The following is a 19,222-nucleotide window of genomic DNA, read 5'->3' on the forward strand; positions in this document are numbered from 1 at the left end:
CAGGAATGCTCATTACGTGGTCGCTTTCAAGAATCCGCGTGATCAACTAGGACTTAAAAATTTATTGTTGCAAGCTTTTCCGATGACATGGCAAGATATTATGCAAGTGTATTTTGAGGTCATACAACGACCATTTGGATATATCACCCTAGATTTACACCAGGCTAGTAATGATGCGAGACGATTATACAGCCATCTTTTAAAGCATGAAGGATGTATGCGGTTTTACACTAAGAAAAATGAGCTTTGCGGCTCTTCATAAAACATTGAATGCTAATGTCATTTCTTTATTTTTGGTGCATTTTAATGAGACATATCATTTACATTTACATCAAAACTCTCGGGTAGAATAAAAGATTTTACTTTAAATTGTTTGGTTTCTTCCTCTCTCCTCCTCCTCCTCCTCTTCGCTACCCTGGCTCCAGAGGTTTCTCTTTTTCTCCCTGTTTACAATCCTTTCGGGCTACGAAGCAGCGAGATTGGCCGAGCTGCGTAGCAGCGTCTCTTTTTCTCGGAGCCGCGAGAAAGGATTGTAAACAGGGAGAAAAAGGAGAGAAAAAAGAGAAACCTCTGGAGCCAGGGTACCTCTTTGCGCGCGCCTCCGGAAAAAACGCAGCCTCCGGCTGCGTCTGTGTGTTTTACCCGAGCGATACCATGTTGGAATATTATTCAAAAAACTAATCAAGGGTGACCATGAATGCTGTCGATAGTTTAGACATTACATGGCGAACAAATCAAACGTAGTCGTAATCGAACTAGAAAGTATCGCAGTTAAAAAAAATTTCTTTTACCGATAAGGAGTCTTTGAGAAGAATGATGTGACATGCTAGAGCAACTATGACTCCTCATCATTTCAATCACAACATTAGAGATTCCAAAGAGACCGCAGCCAATGAAGCATTTAAACATGATGACGCATTTCAAGAATACAGGAAACAAATTATGACATCCATTTATAATTACACAAAAACATATATTAAATCATTGTAAAAATTAATTTTTTCTTGTAAAAGTCTGTATGCAAGCGTGTGAGATAATAATACATGTTTTGATTTGAAAAATTAACTCATTTTATCTGCGGTTTAATCCCTCCACCATCTTGGATTTCATTGTTTCCTTTGTTTCCGACGCCATCTTGGATTTCATTGTTTCCGTTATTTTTTAAACTCCAACCCTCCCCCTAAAAAAATCTCTCGTACACCTGAATCATTTACCCTAAAAAACACGCTCCCCTACACCTACACCCTATCAATACATTATCATCCAACCCCTCAAAACCCCTCTTACACCTACACCATATGAATACATTATCTCTCGGTTGAGTCACTCGGATCCAGGCTCTGCGGGATTCGGCGGTAAGGCGCCATAGACTACTTTTGTGGATACTCTATCTATTGTCCTAGTATATCATTGTGCGTGATTGTGGATACTCCTCAATTATGAACTTTATAGCTACATTCCCCTTATACATTTCCCTCTAATTTTCAAATTGTGGATACTCACAATCTGTGTACTCTACCGTGTTGTCATATCTGTGTATCGTCTTAATCCCTTCGCCATCTTGAATTCTATTGTTCTCATTGCTTGAGATTCTGATTGCTAGGGTTTGAACACGCGTAAACCTACACGCTGTCTTACATTACCTTTACCGCGATTGTGGATACTCCTCAATTATGAACTTTATAGTCACATTTCCCCATACATTTACCTCTAATTTTCAAATTGTGGATACTCACAATCTGCGTACTCTATCATGTTGTCATATATGTGTGTCGACTTAATCCCTTCTCCATCTTGAATTCTATTGTTCTCATTGTTTGAAATGATTGTTAGGGTTTGAGCACACGTAAACCTACACATTACCTTACCCTACTTTTTCCGTGATTGTGGATACTCTATCTATTGTCCTAGTATATCATTGCGCGTGATTGTGGATAATCCACCTTAAGTGTAACCTTTGTACCTACATTTTCCCATACATTTCCTTCTAATTTTTCGAACTGTGGATACCTAATGTCCCAGAATCCCCATATATCTACTACTGAGAACCCGTAGTAAAAAATTAATAATGGCATGGTTCACATCGTATTTTGCTATTTTGATAGAGGCCTTAGGTAGCATTTTAACGCGAACGACTACGGAAAAAATGGAAGTTTTGTCACTTTCCTTTCTGTTTCTGAATTTTTCCAAAACTTTTGCACTTATAGCGAGGGCTCTATTTTATTTTGCCTTGGAAGAAAATTGACAGGTATCAGATATTAATTTTTTTTGTTCTTCTCGTTTATCTCGAACAAACGGTTCAATAGCAAGTAACAAACGGGTTTTAAAGGCTGGTTTTCACTTGCGATGGAATCGTAGTCGGAGTCGTAATCAGAAGCGTGGAGCGATACGATCTAGTGGAAATCAAACCGACGGAGTCGGAAGCAGAACACCGATTCTGCCTATGACTCCATCACTTACGATCTAGTGAAAACTGCATTGTCGGAGTCGGAAGCGGAAGCGGAAGCGGAAGAATAAACCAATCACAATGCTCGATTCCATCTTTCCAAAATGCACAAATAGCCGTAACAAATTTAAACGTTTGAGCTTGACTGAAAAAATACGAAATCAAAAGTTAAATTACTCGAAACCTACCGAAAGTCACCGAAAGTACAATTCACGATCACCAAGTCGTAGTTCGCTGACGAGGTTAGCATACCCTTCCTAAGCTGCTCGACGTCGATAGATATCACGAACACAAAATTTCTTTCTTTTTCGAACGGTATTATTCCCGTATTGTGTGTGCCTGCGCAAAATAATGATTAATAAGAGCCAAAGTTACTCTTCGTCCGCCATGTTGTCTTTGGCGCCAAAGTTTGTACTTACGCTCTAATTCGCTGCGCTCAGACGAACGTAAATTATTTTCTCCTTAAATACTATAGGAATACAACACCAAAGGAATGATGGTTGGATGCTCAGGCAATCCAAGCTCACATTTATTCATAAAATTGACGAAAGAATATTACAATTAAGGTACCCTAACTGCTACAATCCCAAGTTATCAGTTATTTCTAGACGCTTAATTACGTCTTCAAGGACATACATGTCTTGAATTCTTAAATACTTCCCTACATCTCGTATACGAGAGCTTGCTTCCATATAACTTGTAAGTATCGGAAGATTTGAACAATATTAAAGGTCTAAAGAGTGCAAATTGCCGTTGAGATCTACCTCAGCCATCAGAATGTTTCTTTCTAGGAGGGCAACAGGACAATATCTACTAAACAATCTCTCACTATGAACCCTATTCCATTCTCTGTACACGTATTTTTGGCACGGGGAACAAACACACACAAATGATTAGGCAAAAATTCCAGATGGCTAATCAAAATATTGCTAAATTCATCATAGCGAAGAAACCCCGCGAAACCTAACGAGCACATGCAAGCTAAACGCAAGTACCTCAGGTTAGCTGAAGGAGCATACTTATCAATGACTTTCTTAATAATATCGGCAGAGATGGGTTCCTTCTTAGAAACAGCTGGTTTGGTGCGTTTAGCTGCTTCTAATAAATTATGGCAAATTGCTGCATCCAAAGGATTGCTAATGATGCCAGGAATAAAGGAATGAAATCATTTAAGGGCTGCATGTGTCAACGATAGTGTTGCATAAGACTTGAATCTAACGTATACCTCGTGAAGGTAAGAAATTAGAACCGAAACCGAGAAAGGAAGCGACGGCTGAATACCGGAGAAATTACACCATCTTGAGAACTTTACGATTTATTTTGTATCTTTTAACTGTGGAATCCGCCTTAAAGTTCATTAAAAAGGACAGAAGATCTTTGGTGTTTGGTTTCACGTGGTCGGGGATGTTTTCCCAGTAACCTTGAGTGGTAAACATCTGATGAAAACAAAAGAAGACAACACAAAAGAGGACGGAAAACATTTAAAAGAAACGCCGCAAACTAAAATACAAGATTCAAAGCAACAACCGGTCTCCGAAAACAGGCATGCGCCACCTTTCTATCGTATGCACAAGCGTTCTACTACCACATAAACTACCTCAGAATATAAGCTGGAGACGATAAAGTGCCCTCCTAATCCGAGGCCAGCGCCCTCTTGTCGATGTATAATCGGACAAGCGTCCTTATACCTACCAAACAAATCTCAACTAAATCATTACTGATCATCTTAAGAGTTACAGGGACCCGGTGGTCAAGCAATGAAAACTTCATACGGACCGCTAACATTTGTCCAAAAAATCTCTTAGAGCCTAGCAACGAATTGGTGTTCCGACCATGCTTCAGAACAGTCTTTCCGCTGAACAACTTATAATCTATCACAAAACTAAAAAATTTTCTAGCAATGATAGGCCAAAAATACGACGAAGGCCAGAATGGAACGACTTAAGTAGCCACAGCCTTGGATATATACAAATAGTGAATTGTTCTATGGATTAGATTTACTGGGGGCACAACGAGGAAATTTTCCCCTGTCAGATTCTGAACGAAGAAATCAACTCCGCTATAACCTGGATTCCAAAATCTTGAAAAAGACTTGTTGATTTTCTTATTATAGAAATTGGCAAAACAGTCCACTGTATGTCGCCCCCAAGTATAATCCAGGAATTCAAAACAGGAAGTTGCGATTTGCCAATCATCTACATCAATAATACGACTAATGAAGTCCGCCCTATCAAGATTAGTTCGGGGAATCCATTTTACTTCCAATTCGATTTCATTATCGACGCAAAACTGAAAAATCTTAAGGGCTACAACGTGTAGATCTTTCCTCATGCTTCCAACTTAGATAATTCTAAAAGCATTTTGACTGCCAGAAAACCATTTAATGTAAGCGCCATTAAGAAGGGGCAAAAATGACTCAAGAGCAAATATAATAGCTGTTAACTCCCTCCAAGTAGTCCCTCTCGCACACGTAATAATCCTATTGTGTTTCCACGCGAAGAGGAGGTTAGTGAGTCCAGAACAATGGCAACTCAAATTGGACGCCAAGTTTACATTCGGTGTATACACATAGTGTTTCAGTGACAGTAAAGATCAGATGACGAGTGAAAAAGTCATTTAGTTTCGATTTAAAGTCGCAAGCTGTCCGCGCTTAATTCTTTTTTTTACCAACAAATTAATCCCAGAAAATGGTCAGCTGTTTTAAAATCCTTTAACAAAGAGAAGTTATTTTCCTAGAATATCAATGTATTAAAGAGAATTGAGTCTCTCTAGTAAATAGAGGTTACCGGCGAAGAAATTAACTAAACCGAACAACATTTTCAAAATATTAGATTACTCATGGGAAGTATCGAATTCTAGACGTAATGTTTCAGTGACAGTGTAATGAACATTGAAAAAAAAGGGACTTTGATTACGTAATTACCGTCGGTCTGATTGAAAGCAGCTTGAGTTCTGTTTTGTTTCGTTATCAAGTTTACCCCTAAGTTTTTCGTGTGATATTGTTCACAGATTAAATCGCTTACGTAGCTAGGCGTTCCTGTTTAAACCGGTTTACAGTGATAGCCTTTTAAGAGAAAGCCCTCCTTATTATTGTGGAGTTGAAGTTAGGGAATCGAAGGGGTCACATCGGAGTATTTTATTAACGTTTTGTCTGTTCGAGTTACGCAACGTTGGAGTTTCTTTACGCCTTTAAGACAAGATCAGATGTAGATTGCAGTCTATTTTATTCCGTTTTGTTTTACTTTCGCTTCATTTTGTTATTATTCTTGGCGCTTTTCCTTATCCTGTACATTGTAATTTTCTCCTTTTTGTTTCACCGCACGTGTAAAAAATACTGAGAAGTTAATCAATGCTTGACCATATTGTTACTTCATATTAGAAGACGAAATGAAATACATAATTCCTCGATATACGTAAAATTTGGGTCGGTGGTTGTCCTTCAAAGTAACAGTTATTGAGGTGAAGCCACTAGCTACACTTCCTGTCTTGCCTTGATGTTCTCCGGTGTCTTTCGGTGCTTATTATTTGATCTTCTTAGTTCGACATTCGCACTCGATACACATTTGAGTTCTCCCCATTTGTGATTTCTGACTCACAGCCAATTGTACATTACGTTTTCAGGTTTTTCGTTTTTTCTAAGAATCCACAGAAAGAAAGCAAAATCAGAACATATCATGTTTGTTCTTTGTTTTCCGTTATACTTTTTAACACCACTTCGTTGATCTCTTCACAAAGAAACTCCACTGATTGTAACTCTAGCCAGTTTTTGTTGCCTGTCCAGGCCTCCGCCTTTGGTTTTTTGGCGCCCTTTCTGGTCACGTGACCATGTTAGTTAAGCGGTAGTGTGGTCGACTAGCGATTCACAGTTGGATATTTTAGATCGTTTTGGGCGCTCGTTTAGCGTATTTTTTCCAGAATTTATTGTATTTCAAGGCTGGACAAGGTTAGATTTCATCTGTTTTCAATTTTTGCTGCCTTTTTGTGATTTGTATTTGCTTTAAATTCGATTTTATTTACGACATCGATCGTCACCCTAATTAATCTTTTCTGTTTGTATTGTTTTCCTTTATTTCTTTAGTTTTACGACTTTGTTTGAGTCAGTAAATTCACCAGCCATAACTGCATCGGTTTGTTTGATCGTTTGTGGTTACACTGATGTAGGGTCTGTTACTCGGAGTTTACAATTCCTGATGTATATACTGAACAAACACACTGCAGTTTCGGGTATTCCTCGCGTGCCTCCTTGATGTAGCCTTTATTTAACTTTGATGCACAAACCCAGAATTTTTTAACATTTGAACGAATTGCTGCTACCTGGAACCCTGTTGTGAAAATCTATTACTGCCGACCACACCATTTGTTTTTTAAAACGCAACATGAAAATGTTTCTGGAATAATTAGGTTGTTTTCAGCAAATTCCCCAAAGATGAGTACATTACCTTTATCCTTCGATAAAGATACAACAACTCCGAAAAATATCTGAGTTAAGTCCGATTTCGACTTCTTCAGAGTTTTCTTTTACTTTACTATCCAACGGTGCTTCGTAGAGTATATAAGTAACGCCCAAAACGAGAGAACCGGTTGGACAGGTTTCCTCGCATTGGGCAAGCGACGAATTGGATTGAAGTTACGAAAAAAAAATGGCGAACGATTTAAAATATTTTCCAGATGACGAAGATTCGGAATGGCTGGCGAATATTAATCCCAGTTTTTTAGATGATTCGAACGAAGAAAAGCAGTTCGACGACAAGTTTCATCATTTATTGAAGAAAATACCGCGTCAATTCTCTTCCGCCATATATGTCACGCATTTCCCAAAAATAAATATCCGCGAAATTGACCCTCACTAAAAAAAAAATTTGGCGTGTTTGATAAAAAAATCTCTCATTAAACATTTTGTTGTGTAGTATCCCTGAGTATTTTTACTCGCTATTTATATTTTGACTCGACCTACGAGCTCGTCAATATAATTCTAATTCTAATTATAATTATAGTTATAATAATAATAATAATAATAATAATAATAATAATAATAATAAAAGTACGGACACTTAAGTACGGACCCCTTCGCTGGGAACTAAGGCAGCAGTTCCCAGGCTACGAGGTGAAGCAATATAACATCATTATGGATGCCCTCGGGGGCTGGTCACGGGAGCTGGATGTCATGATGCACGAGCTGGTGGGAGGCAGAACCACAGACGTACTGCGAAAGATGCAGAGGGCAGTGCTCTCGGGCACGCTGAATATTGCCCGGACTTTCAAGGTGGCAGTTTGAATTCCTGTTAGAAGGAGGACCGTACACACAACGGAAAAGCTTTTTGGGATTAGTTAATGTACATTTATTTTTTACTCCATAGCTCACATGTTGCGACTTTCGCTCTGTGCTGCCTGATTAGAATGTAGCATTCAGTTGATTTCTCTGCGATCATAATAATAATAACAATAATACTAATTTGATATTTATATTGCGCAAATTAACGTATGGATATGATCAAATGCGCACCACAACACTTTTCGAGGGACTTTGGCCGGACTGCATCAGCAGATTACAAACAATCGAAGGAAACTTATTTTTAAGATCTAGATGCCCCCTCCCCCCAATTCCCAATAAACAGGCCAGACCACATCACAGTAACCTCGTGAGTGGGTTCTTCAATGTCCCCTGCCTAACAAAATTAACTAATTAATAGATGCAGGAAACGGGACCTACGGTTTATTCGTCCTTATCCGAGAAGGCTAGAATGTCTATCCATTTCTTGATATTATAGAAAAGTAGCGCATTCTCCTCAGTTATTTTAAGACCTTGAGTGTCGATCCGGCCGGGGCTCGAGCGCTCGACCTCGACCTCCCGCACAACAGTCCAGCGCTCTAACCAATCTTCGGCAGAACTCGAAAAATACTCCGCGATACTAAACGTTTAATAACATATTTAATTTATTATCCAAATGTGCTTCGCAGAGTAAAAACAACGCCCAAAAGAAGTACAAATATCTCGCAGTTGTTGTACTCCAGAGAGAGAACCAGTAAGACATTCGCCCGCACTGAAATAACAATTTGCCATGTTGGATAATAAATCTCATATTAGACGTCTTGTTGTATTGTATCGCTGAGTATTTTACGAGTTGTGCCGTATTTTTCAAAATACGGCACTATGGCGTTTGGCCTCCTAGTGTTCGGTGAGAAATGCATGGCTTTACTTTCCTACGAGAGTGTCCGCCGTATATTTTCCAAATACTGCACAACTCGTAAAATACTCAGCGATACGACACAACAAAACGTTTAATAAGATATCTATATATATTCAAGTGTCTGTTTGTCGGACAACACTTTTCGTGGTAGCTTAAAAACCCTTTTTCAGAACTATAGGTTTGCGGAAAGGCTGGTGGTAAAAATCGTGTATGTTTTGACGGTTGACAAATGACCACATTGAGACCGTCTTGAAGCGGGGACGAAAGTTTTCAGTTCTATTTCAGAGGAGTAAGCATTCTTTTAAAATTAACAAGAAAGAGCGGGTATATAAAAGTGGTTATTGTTATTTGGAGAATACAAGGGTGCTCTGCAGTTATGCAAATTCTTAGTGTTAGTAAAAAATGCATGGTTTCACTTTCCTACGAGAATATCCGCTTTCTCAGTTACTGATGAGTCACAATTTGCAGATAAACAGATGAAACAGAGAAAACATGTGATTTTGCAAACTCTGTGGGGAAACGGAAGTCGAGGACCGCAATCAAGTCATTGGGAGGTTTTCATACTCAGTAAAAAGCCCTTACAATAATATCAACTCACGATTTCTCCTCACACCTGAAAACGTTTCTATGGCGCCTCTTTCAAAGAAATTTCAAATAAATCTGACGTATTTCAAATAAGGAAAAATTTGACCCAAGCCTTTCATTTTCCTGCTTCGGTTTCCCATGTAGTCGAGAAAATGATAGCGTGCGAGAACAAATCATCGAGAGCCGTAAGTTTGCCAGGAGTTCAAATTGCAGTTTTTCCATAAATAAACTAAAAATCTGAAACAATGCGTAACCGAAGTCCACACGCCAATTTATAAAGCGTTTTTTATTTCATCGAAACAGCGTGAATGCAACAGCATTGAAACGATGGATCATCTCAAAGAACTAATTGCGCCAAAAACCTTCAACAAAATTAGCTATGCCGCAGTTTTAATTTGGTTTATGATCAGCGCAGTCTTCTTTGGCATTTTTGCTGAAGTGGAGAACAGTGAAGAAAGATTTGACTTCCGCTGTGGTGGAGCGAGGAGCGAATACACCGACCTCGTCCGTGGAAAATGTTTCGAGAAGTACGAGAAACAGTACAAGAATCACGGCGTTCCTATATATGGCTTCGTGATCATCAATTTCGGCCTTATTGGAATCGTATGTGCTATGTACTCCCAATCAGTGAGACATATAGTCGATCATTTGTCCTCAAGTAACCGTAACGGAGATCCCGAGAGCGGACTGTCGCACGACCAAGGGAACTCAAGAGGGCCAGAAAGAAACCGCGGACACAAACTTTTCATCGCTTATTGTTGTCAACTATCCACAAGACTTGTCTTAGGAATTCTCTTCATAGTCCTACAAACTCAGTGGCTTTATTCTTTACAGTTTTCCTCAAAGTTTGACTGTTATTTTAACTATGAAACCAATCAGTCAAGGAATTCATCTAACGCCACCCCAAACAATACTCACGAATGTTACAATCGACGGGCGGAGACGAAAACCTTCTGGATGTACGCTGTCCTTATGGTGAATGGAACTTTTGTCGCTGGCATTCTGATTGAAACCGTCTACATTTTGTTACGAGCATGGAAAGAAAGGAGATTCATGCAAGACTCAGAGTTTCTAAAAACCCATCTAAATCCCACCGATGACAAGTCGCTTCAGGAACCTGAAAGGCAAGAAGGAAGAAGAGAACATGAACTTATTCCACTTCCGCTGAGAGAGCGTGAACACCTTTCTACCCAAGTCAGGATTTTCCAAGAGCCTCCACAAGATCCCGTTGTCGTACTTCAATCTCGAATCCAAATGGAGTCCCATCGAGAACTACAACAGCCAGATGGAGGGAGGGGAAATGAGCACTCTGAACAGCTTCAAATAATCATCACCAAAACTAAGAAAAAGATTAAAAAAGACACCGATTCTCTCGCCGAACTCCGATCACCGTTTTCAGGTCCTCCCGGGGAACAAACAGCTACTAACCCACCTCCGCTAAAAGAGCCTGAACACTATCCTAACCAAGTCAAGGTGTGCGAAGAGCCTCCACGAGATCCTGTTGTCGAGTCGAGTCAAGAACCACAGCAGCCAGATGGAAGGAACGGAAATGAGCACTCTGAACAGCTTCAAATATTCATCACCAAAACAAAGAAAAACATTAAAAAAGACACCGATTCTCTCGCCGAACTCCCATCACCGTTCTCAGGCCCTCCCGGGGAACAAACAGCTACTAACCCACTTCCGCTAAAAGAGCCTGAACACTGTCCTAACCAAGTCAAGATGTGCGAAGAGCCTCCACGAGATCCTGTTGTCGAGTCGAGTCAAGAACCACAGCAGCCAGATGGAAGGAACGGAAATGAGCACTCTGAACAGCTTCAAATATTCATCACCAAAACAAAGAAAAACATTAAAAAAGACACCGATTCTCTCGCCGAACTCCCATCACCGTTCTCAGGCCCTCCCGGGGAACAAACAGCTACTAACCCACTTCCGCTAAAAGAGCCTGAACACTGTCCTAACCAAGTCAAGATGTGCGAAGAGCCTCCACGAGATCCTGTTGTCGAGTCGAGTCAAGAACCACAGCAGCCAGATGGAAGGAACGGAAATGAGAACTCTGAACAGCTTCAAATATTCATTGCAGAAACAAAGGAAAAGATTAAAAATGACACCCATTCTCTCGCCGAACTCCGATCACCGTTTTCAGGTCCTCCCGGGGAACAAACAGCTACTAACCCACCTCCGCTAAAAGAGCCTGAACACTATCCTAACCAAGTCAAGGTGTGCGAAGAGCCTCCACGAGATCCTGTTGTCGAGTCGAGTCAAGAACCACAGCAGCCAGATGGAAGGAACGGAAATGAGAACTCTGAACAGCTTCAAATATTCATTGCAGAAACAAAGGAAACGATTAAAAATGACACCCATTATCTCGCCGAACTGCGATCACCGTTTTCAGGTCCCCCAGGGGAACAAACAGGTGCCAAAGATTTGACTCTGGATCAGATTTACACAAACCTCGTGGTCATTCCCGACAGGGCTATGTACCACTTTACTACAGACAGACAAGAGCAACTCAAAGTTTATCCAAAGTCGCGCAACAAAGAATCACGACTGAAAAGCCTGAAAGACCTCTTAAATGATAAAAATAAGAAAGTCCTTGTTGTTGGTCGTCCTGGAATCGGCAAGACATTATGTTGCACCAAAATTCTTAGAGACTGGGCATTTAATAGAGCTTTCAACGCAACATCCGGTGCCAAAATCCATTTTGATGCTGCTTTCATGGTGAAATTCAGGAGATTCGACTCGGTTAAGGACCTTAGCCTATGGGAACTACTGATCATGTCAGAATATTCTCCCTCAAATCACCTGGACGGTGAAGTCTGGAAGTACATCCTGCAGTACCCTAAGAGTGTCCTTATAATTTTTGATGGATTCGACGAATTTAAACATGGCGCGAACATGGCCGTCCTGAAGCCTCCCCCTCCCAGCATCGAAGAAAAGATGCCGCTCGAAATCCTTTATCAGTTGCTTGTGACCGGGAAACTCCTCAAAGATGCCTCGGTTGTGACGACTACGAGACCTACGGCTTTGAAAGGCATCGCAGATCTTAAGTTTGACAAAACCTTAGAAATTCTGGGGTTTTCAACCGAGCAAATCGAAGAATACGTTTACAAATTCGCTGGAGATGACCAACAAGCAGGCGACACATTATGGCGACACATCAGCAGCAACATGAACTTGCTTTCGCTCTGTTATATCCCTGTGAACAGCTTCATCATTTGCTCAAGTCTGTCACAGATATTGCAGTTTGAAAGTTCCCCTCGCTTTACCCTCCCTTCCAAATTAACAACGATTTACAAGATTGGAATGAAAGTGTTTTATTTCAAACACACGAAAGAATTTCGTGACGAACGTTTAACTCGCGAACGCTTTCTTTCAGATAAACTGCCAACTGAAGTGGAAGACAAATTCGAGACACTAGGAAGAGTGGCCTTTGAGGGAATTAAAGAAGGGAAGCTGATCCTTGAAGGAAACGAAGTACGTGGAATGGAGGACAGCGCTCTATTCCATCGCTTACCCGACCGTCAAACTGAAGCGTTTGAATACAAACCACAATTCTGCTTCATTCACTTAACAATGCAAGAGTTTTTCGCTGCAAGACACCTAGTTAATACAATGACGGAAAGTGAACTGACGGAATTTGTTTCCCAAAACATCAAGGATGGAAAATGGCAACTGGTTTTCCAGTTCCTAGCAGGACTAATGAACGATAAAGAAAACCTACCGAGCGAAATTATCACAGACCTTCTTCCTGTGGAAACTGAAAAGAGAGCAGACTACGAAGTGTTGCCAGAGAGTGAAACGCAAAGGGTAGTAACCATGTGGCCGACTGAAGGAAAACGGTATTTAGCAATGATATTGTTCAAATGTTTTAACGAAAGTGATAGAATGCAATCGATAGTTCAGAGAAAACTACAGCAAATTATAATTAACGGTTTAAATTTTAAGCACAGTGACCTCACAGCTGTTGATTGTTCTTCGTTAGTAAATGTAATTATGGATGTTCAACAAATTTCACATCTAGAATTGAGCTACAATAACCTGGGTCCTCTAGGTTGTTTTGAGATTTGTAAATTGTTAAAATGTAGGAAATCTCAACTGAGGTGGTTAAGGCTCACAAGAAATCAATTGAAAGATGAAGAAGCAAAGCATTTAGCTGACGCCATCACAAACAACAACTGTCAGCTACACACGTTAAACCTCGAGGGCAATAACATCACAGCCACAGGAGCACAGCACTTGGCTGACGCCATTACAAACAGCAACTGTCAGCTACGCACGTTACACCTCTCATACAATAACATCACAGCCACAGGAGCACAGCACTTGGCTGACGCCATTACAAACAGCAACTGTCAGCTACGCACGTTACACCTCTCATACATGTACATCAGAGACACAGGAGCACAGCACTTGGCTGACGCCATTACAAACAGCAACTGTCAGCTACGCACGTTAAACCTCTCATACAATAACATCACAGACACAGGAGCACAGCACTTGGCTGCCGCCGTTACAAACAGCAACTGTCAGCTACACACGTTAGACCTCAGAGGCAACCACATCAAAGACACAGGAGCACAGCACTTGGCTGACGCCATTACAAGCAACAACTGTCAGCTACACACGTTACACCTCACATACAATAGCATCACAGAAGCAGGTGAGCAACATGCACGTAGTTTAGTAAGTGAGAGTAAGTCTAAGTGTGAGCTAATTATTTAAGCCTCGACAATTGCAATTGTAAACTGTAAACAAATTATCTGAACTACTAACTTTTCAAAATCTTACTATTCAATGTTAACTGTGAGGTAACCAGCTCAGTGACAAATTACAACCCAAAAACCTAAAACGCGAATGAAAACAAACTAGGTTTGAAAGGCGCTCACGGCAGACAGATTATGTGAACCGGATCGAAATAAAGAAAAATGAACCAATGAACATGTTTATTGAGAGGAAAGGATGTCAATCTTTTTTTATGCGAACCAATAATATTGAAGTGAAAACACAGAGAGAACCGGCAAACCTCGGACCTCTTAGGAAACTCTATCGTTTCGTGATTGGTTAGTTTCGATCCTAAATTGAATGCAAGCTTCTGTATGTTTTGATCGCTTATGCCTGTCACGAGGAATAGCTTCCAGTTAAGTTTATCGAAGTTCTTTTGAATATTAAAAGCGGATCGGATGAGTTACTTTTAGTACAGATTATAGATACAACACATTTGTTTTATAGTTTGTTTTCCCTTTCAATTGAAGCGATCAAGTTCAAGTAATTTCATATCAACTGCCATTAAAATCCTAGCCAATTGTAAATAAACTCGTCGCGTGCTTGAAAGAAAAGCTATTTTGGTAGTGAGAGATTTAAATCATATCAATTTTGTTTAGGTTTCTACAACTGATGTAAATACTAGCGAAGTTTTGTACATATTTAGCGAACTTCTGTACATATCTAGGGCCTGTTATTTGCCCGGTCTAATGAACTGTCCTTAAGTAGTATTGCACTGCAAAATCGGAAGATGAAGCATCAGCCTTAGCAGTTAAGATTTCAACTTACCAGTACTTGTTAATAGAGCCAGAACTCCCAAACCTATCAGTGTGGAATAAATTTTGTAAACGATTGTGAACTTTGTGTAGTGATCTTTTTATCCCCTATGATTAGAGACAACTTGAAAGCAATGGGGAAGAGTGATGGGGGCAGGGGGGGGGGGGGGAAGATGTAGCCCTCCTAACTTCAAGAAAAAGAATACATTTACCTGAGAAATATGCCTCAAGTCTCCTTAAAAAGCTGTCTTCAACATCACCTACACTTGATGGCAAATTAAACAAAAGATAGTGGGGATTTACAGCACCTTTATTAAAACCCTCACCATATCTTAGCAAGAATGATTTCCCTCCCAATAATAAATCAGAAATTCTTCACCACGTCTCAAACCAATGTGTAAGAAAGCTTTAAATGTGAATGACATGAAATAAATATCAGTCACGCATTCGATTTAATACAATCCAACCTAGCCACTCATTCAGAATATTGGCCAGATGGGAGGACACGTGTTTTAAAAGCTTTTGCTGATGCAATGTTTATGACATCAATGGAACTTGGGAGCAAAAAAACAATCCTAATTAGATAAAAGAACTAAAACAAATCAGAGAAGAGACATGAATTCCACAGGTAAAAGGAATGACTAGAGAAGGCAAGGAAACTCCACAAAGTACTTGTTCCTGCTTAGGAAAAGCAAAACACTTCAGACTTCTTCCCAATTTTGCAACACTTTTAATCTGGATTTTTGATGCAAACAATACAAATTTATCCATTTCATTTTCCTGCCTCGGTTTCTCATATCAGTTTCCAATGAAGTTGAGAAAATGATGGCGTGCAAAAACAAATATTTGACAGCAGCTGGTAACTTTGCCAAGAGTTGAAATAGAAGTTGCAAAATAAGTAAATTTAAAAGCTGAAACAGTGAGTAACCAGAATTCCACAGCCTTGGGTATAGAGCTATATTTCCATGTAAAAGAAACGTTGAAAATGGATAATTAGTAAAATTAAGGATAATCTGCCTCATGCAATATCACAGCAGAAATGTAAATCTGCATAGTATGGCCCAGTACAAGTTTAAATTTTGCCACATAAGGCGCGCCATGTACAATAAATGATACATGCGGCTAAAACTTGGCTGATACATTACCAACAACTTGGATTTATTATCAGCAAGAGCTTTTGACCTAAAATGGGGTTATAAACTTTTTGTATCAGCTGATGAGGGCATCAACTGACACTTGGTCAACATGTAGACCCACAGCTGCCTTACATACACATAATCCCAGCTTTTAACTTAGTTGACTTTACGTAATTATTAATTTTCCATAAAATTCTATTTTGCATTGGTTGCTTGCTGTGATTAATTTGACTTTAGAGCAAGTGCAACACAATGGAAAATTATACATGTATTGTTGGCTTAGTGATAGAGCATGGAGCTGCAGAATCCAAAGCTCTACCTCTTGACTACTCATGAGGACTCATTTTTCCTTCTTTTTTCCACAATAATGAGGAGATAAAAAAGAACATCTTTCTCTAATATCTCTTTTGTCTGGTCTTAGAATGAAAATGCTCACGGGGAGATGCATGTCATACAGTATGCAGTTTGGCATTGTCACCCAGACTTTTGTCCTCTTGGTTCCTAATTAAACAAAAAAAAAAAACAAAAAAAAAAAACTGGCCCAAGACTCAACTCCCTGTAGCATACATATTTTAAGGGAAGTGGGTTTTATTCAGTAATTGATGTTGTATGTTATTAACAACACAAATAACAATTTTTTTTGTAGGCAAGCTTGTTGGAACTTAACCAAGCTGAGAGTTTTTAAGAAAATTGTTTGTTTTAATTTGCAGTCTTCTGTGAAAGATCAGGAGGAGAATAATTAAAAAAATCTTTATGTCACATGCTTTCAAATAATTAAAAAGATCTTTCATTTACATGATTTTGAATGTAGTTAACTGCATAGTAGGAAGGCTTCATGTACTTGACAAGAAAGAAAAGGTTAAGGGTGGGGGGGGGGGGGAATTCTGCTTGCAAACAGTGGAAGCAACAGGAAACCAGAAGCAAGAACCAAAATCCTATACCTTTAAAAAAAGTTTTTGTCTGTCAAAACAAATCCAACCAAATTAAACAAGATTTTCTACTGCTAAACTTTTACAGTGACAGAAGAATAACAAAGGAAAAAAGAAAGAGACAACAATTGTAGGCAACAATCCAGGGATTCAGAGAGCATCAAAGTCAGCTAAGGCTCTAGAAGGCCATGCTCAACTTTGAGGGAAAACTGGTAAAGGGGGGTGGGCAACTTGCTTTACTCCAGGGCCGGGTTGTTCAAAGGTCGGTTAAGAAAACCTGGGGTTAGTGTAAAATTTGATTTCAGATCTGAAAGCTTTAAAAGAAAACTCACTTGAATTCCATTTTTCTATGATTTAATGATTGAATGCTCTAAAAAGAATTGGGAAAATTATCCCAAAACGGCCTTTCAACAGAGAAATATAGAAACCGGGATTAACAACTAACCCTGAGTTAGCCCTAATCGGCCTTCGAACAACTGGGCCCAGGTGGTGAACTCCTAAAATTGACAGGGGTGCAAACTTGCAATTTGTCGAAACCTCCATAAACCCTAACGCCCTTCTGAACTGAATTCCCAGTTTTCTGGGAATTCCTTGAAATTCTAAAAAATTCCCAACTATATAAATAATCTCTGATTTGAAAAGCTTGGAATTACTGGGAATTTCTGGGAAAGGAAGGTTCAAGTTTTGCAAGGACTTGGAATTCCTAGTAATTCTCAGCTATACAAACTACCTGTAAGTTAAGATTGGGTGGAATTTTTTGGGAATTTCTGGGAATTGAATTTGAGGCAATGTACATAACCCTGAATCTCAAATAATTCCAAGAAATTCTCAATACCTTGAAAGTGGAAGTTTTAAGACAAGGAGTAATTTGAGAGGTTTAAAACTTTGGTTCCCCAACAGAATGTACCAAGAGATATACCTGTATACGTTTATCATGAAATTTATTATTCAAAATGAGTTTTAGTAAATCTTAACATTAACGTGCAGTTTTTTATGTAAAGCAGCAGTCAATTATGTTAAATGCAAATTGTCAATCATAGATTTGCTTTCTAACCTCAAAGGCCTGTTGGATTCCAAATGTCTCATGTCCACAGATGTGCCAAAATCATACAACATAAACATAACCATAAACATTGGAACACTTCGGAATGTGCACATCCATTTGTAGGTGAGAATTCCAACGCAACAAAGTCGCTTCCTTCTCTTGCACAAATGTTTCTTTGTTATGAAGCGCACTTAACTCTCTTGGCACCACTGCTAGTTCTGTGGAAGCGAAAGACTATGGCTGTGTGGAAACGTGTTGCTGAACTCTTGTTGCAGTCAAACTATGTTGATTTGGGTACTGGCACTGTCACCATCTAGTTATCTCTTATACTTCCTATGGTGGTATCCACCTGTTATAATAATGAGGGTATTTTTTATTTATTACAGTTTCTTCAAATCTAGATTTAATTAAATTACTAAACAGATGCATAAATAAATACATAGACATAAACATAAACAGAATAAATAAATAATGATGATGGAGAGGCAGCATCCAAAGGCGTCCTAGACACCATACGAGGGATGCTCCCCAGTAAGATATAATATTAAAAAACAGTTATCATGGTATAGAGTTTGATATCTAAGTATTACATTGAATCAGATCTAAAATTTCTAAGTATTACCAATGAATGAAGTAAGTTTATGTTTAAGGCTAGAAATACTAGCAGAATCCATTATATTATTTGGAAGACTGTTCCATTCATTCACAACACGGATAAAAAAGCTATATTTAAAAATATTTGTTCTACTGTACATGCTAACTAGGTCAAGAGAATCATTCCTCCTTAAGTTATAATCTACACTACGATCTTCACAGAAAAGCACCTTATCAGAAATATCCATATCATCATGCCCATTCATGAAATTGAATAAAAAAATAATATCCCTGATATATCTTCTATGAAATAAACTAAGTAATTTTAATTTCTTTAATCTAACATTATAATCCTCATCAGAGTTAAGAATAAACTTAGTTGCCCTGCTCTGAATTGCCTCTAATTTCTTGATATTGCGTTGTGAACGAGGATTCCAGGTTTCACATGAATACTCGAGCAGGGGTCTGACAAGACTGCAGTATAATGTTTTCAATGTAGTGATATCTTTCAAATCTCTGCATGTTCTTAAAACACGTTTTAAATCACATTCAAAGTTCTGATTGGCTTGTGATATTTCTCACCTTTGCCGTGAAGTACTCAACTGAAGTCACGGCTTCCAAGTCTTCGTTTCCTCGACGACTTTTGGACACAAATCGTGCATTTGTATTACGCTCGATTCTTTTCGATTATTTCTACATAGAGTGAGTTCACATCATACTTTTTGTCATCGTAAAAACATGGATCTTAGGTTAATCTAT

The 19,222-nt window shown here is 39.1% G+C and overlaps 2 protein-coding genes and 1 long non-coding RNA gene across 5 annotated transcripts in view; 2 read left to right on the top strand and 1 right to left on the bottom strand.

The window, feature by feature from the left end:
- LOC148726082 (uncharacterized) overlaps window positions 1-19,222 on the top strand; it is a 107,955-nt gene that overhangs the window by 51,320 nt on the left and 37,413 nt on the right. The gene's annotated exons all lie outside the window — the stretch shown is intronic.
- LOC148726088 (uncharacterized) lies at window positions 2,941-19,183 on the bottom strand. 3 transcript variants are annotated; one of them, XR_015989249.1, is made up of 5 exons: window positions 19,046-19,183; window positions 17,879-18,218; window positions 14,972-15,024; window positions 14,773-14,805; window positions 2,941-3,882 (listed from the first exon to the last, which is right to left on the bottom strand). It is a non-coding gene; the product is annotated as an uncharacterized LOC148726088 (long non-coding RNA). The 3 variants fall into 3 exon arrangements; XR_015989251.1 differs by lacking the exons at window positions 2,941-3,882; window positions 14,773-14,805; window positions 14,972-15,024 and adding an exon at window positions 15,467-15,714; XR_015989250.1 differs by lacking the exons at window positions 2,941-3,882; window positions 14,773-14,805; window positions 14,972-15,024 and adding an exon at window positions 15,467-16,396.
- On the top strand, window positions 9,295-14,842 carry LOC148726089 (uncharacterized). Its single transcript, XM_088726583.1, has one exon. It carries the CDS (start codon window positions 9,547-9,549, stop codon window positions 13,942-13,944), a length of 4,398 nt encoding a protein of 1,465 aa, XP_088582709.1. The 5' UTR covers window positions 9,295-9,546; the 3' UTR covers window positions 13,945-14,842.

Source organism: Stylophora pistillata, chromosome 7, assembly GCF_964205215.1.
Source record: "Stylophora pistillata chromosome 7, jaStyPist1.2, whole genome shotgun sequence".
Taxonomy (NCBI): domain Eukaryota; kingdom Metazoa; phylum Cnidaria; class Anthozoa; order Scleractinia; family Pocilloporidae; genus Stylophora; species Stylophora pistillata.

Coding starts and splice junctions, on each gene's coding strand:
- LOC148726089 (XM_088726583.1), top strand. CDS start 9,547: ATGGATCATCTCAAAGAACTAATTGCGCCAAAAACCTTCAACAAAATT.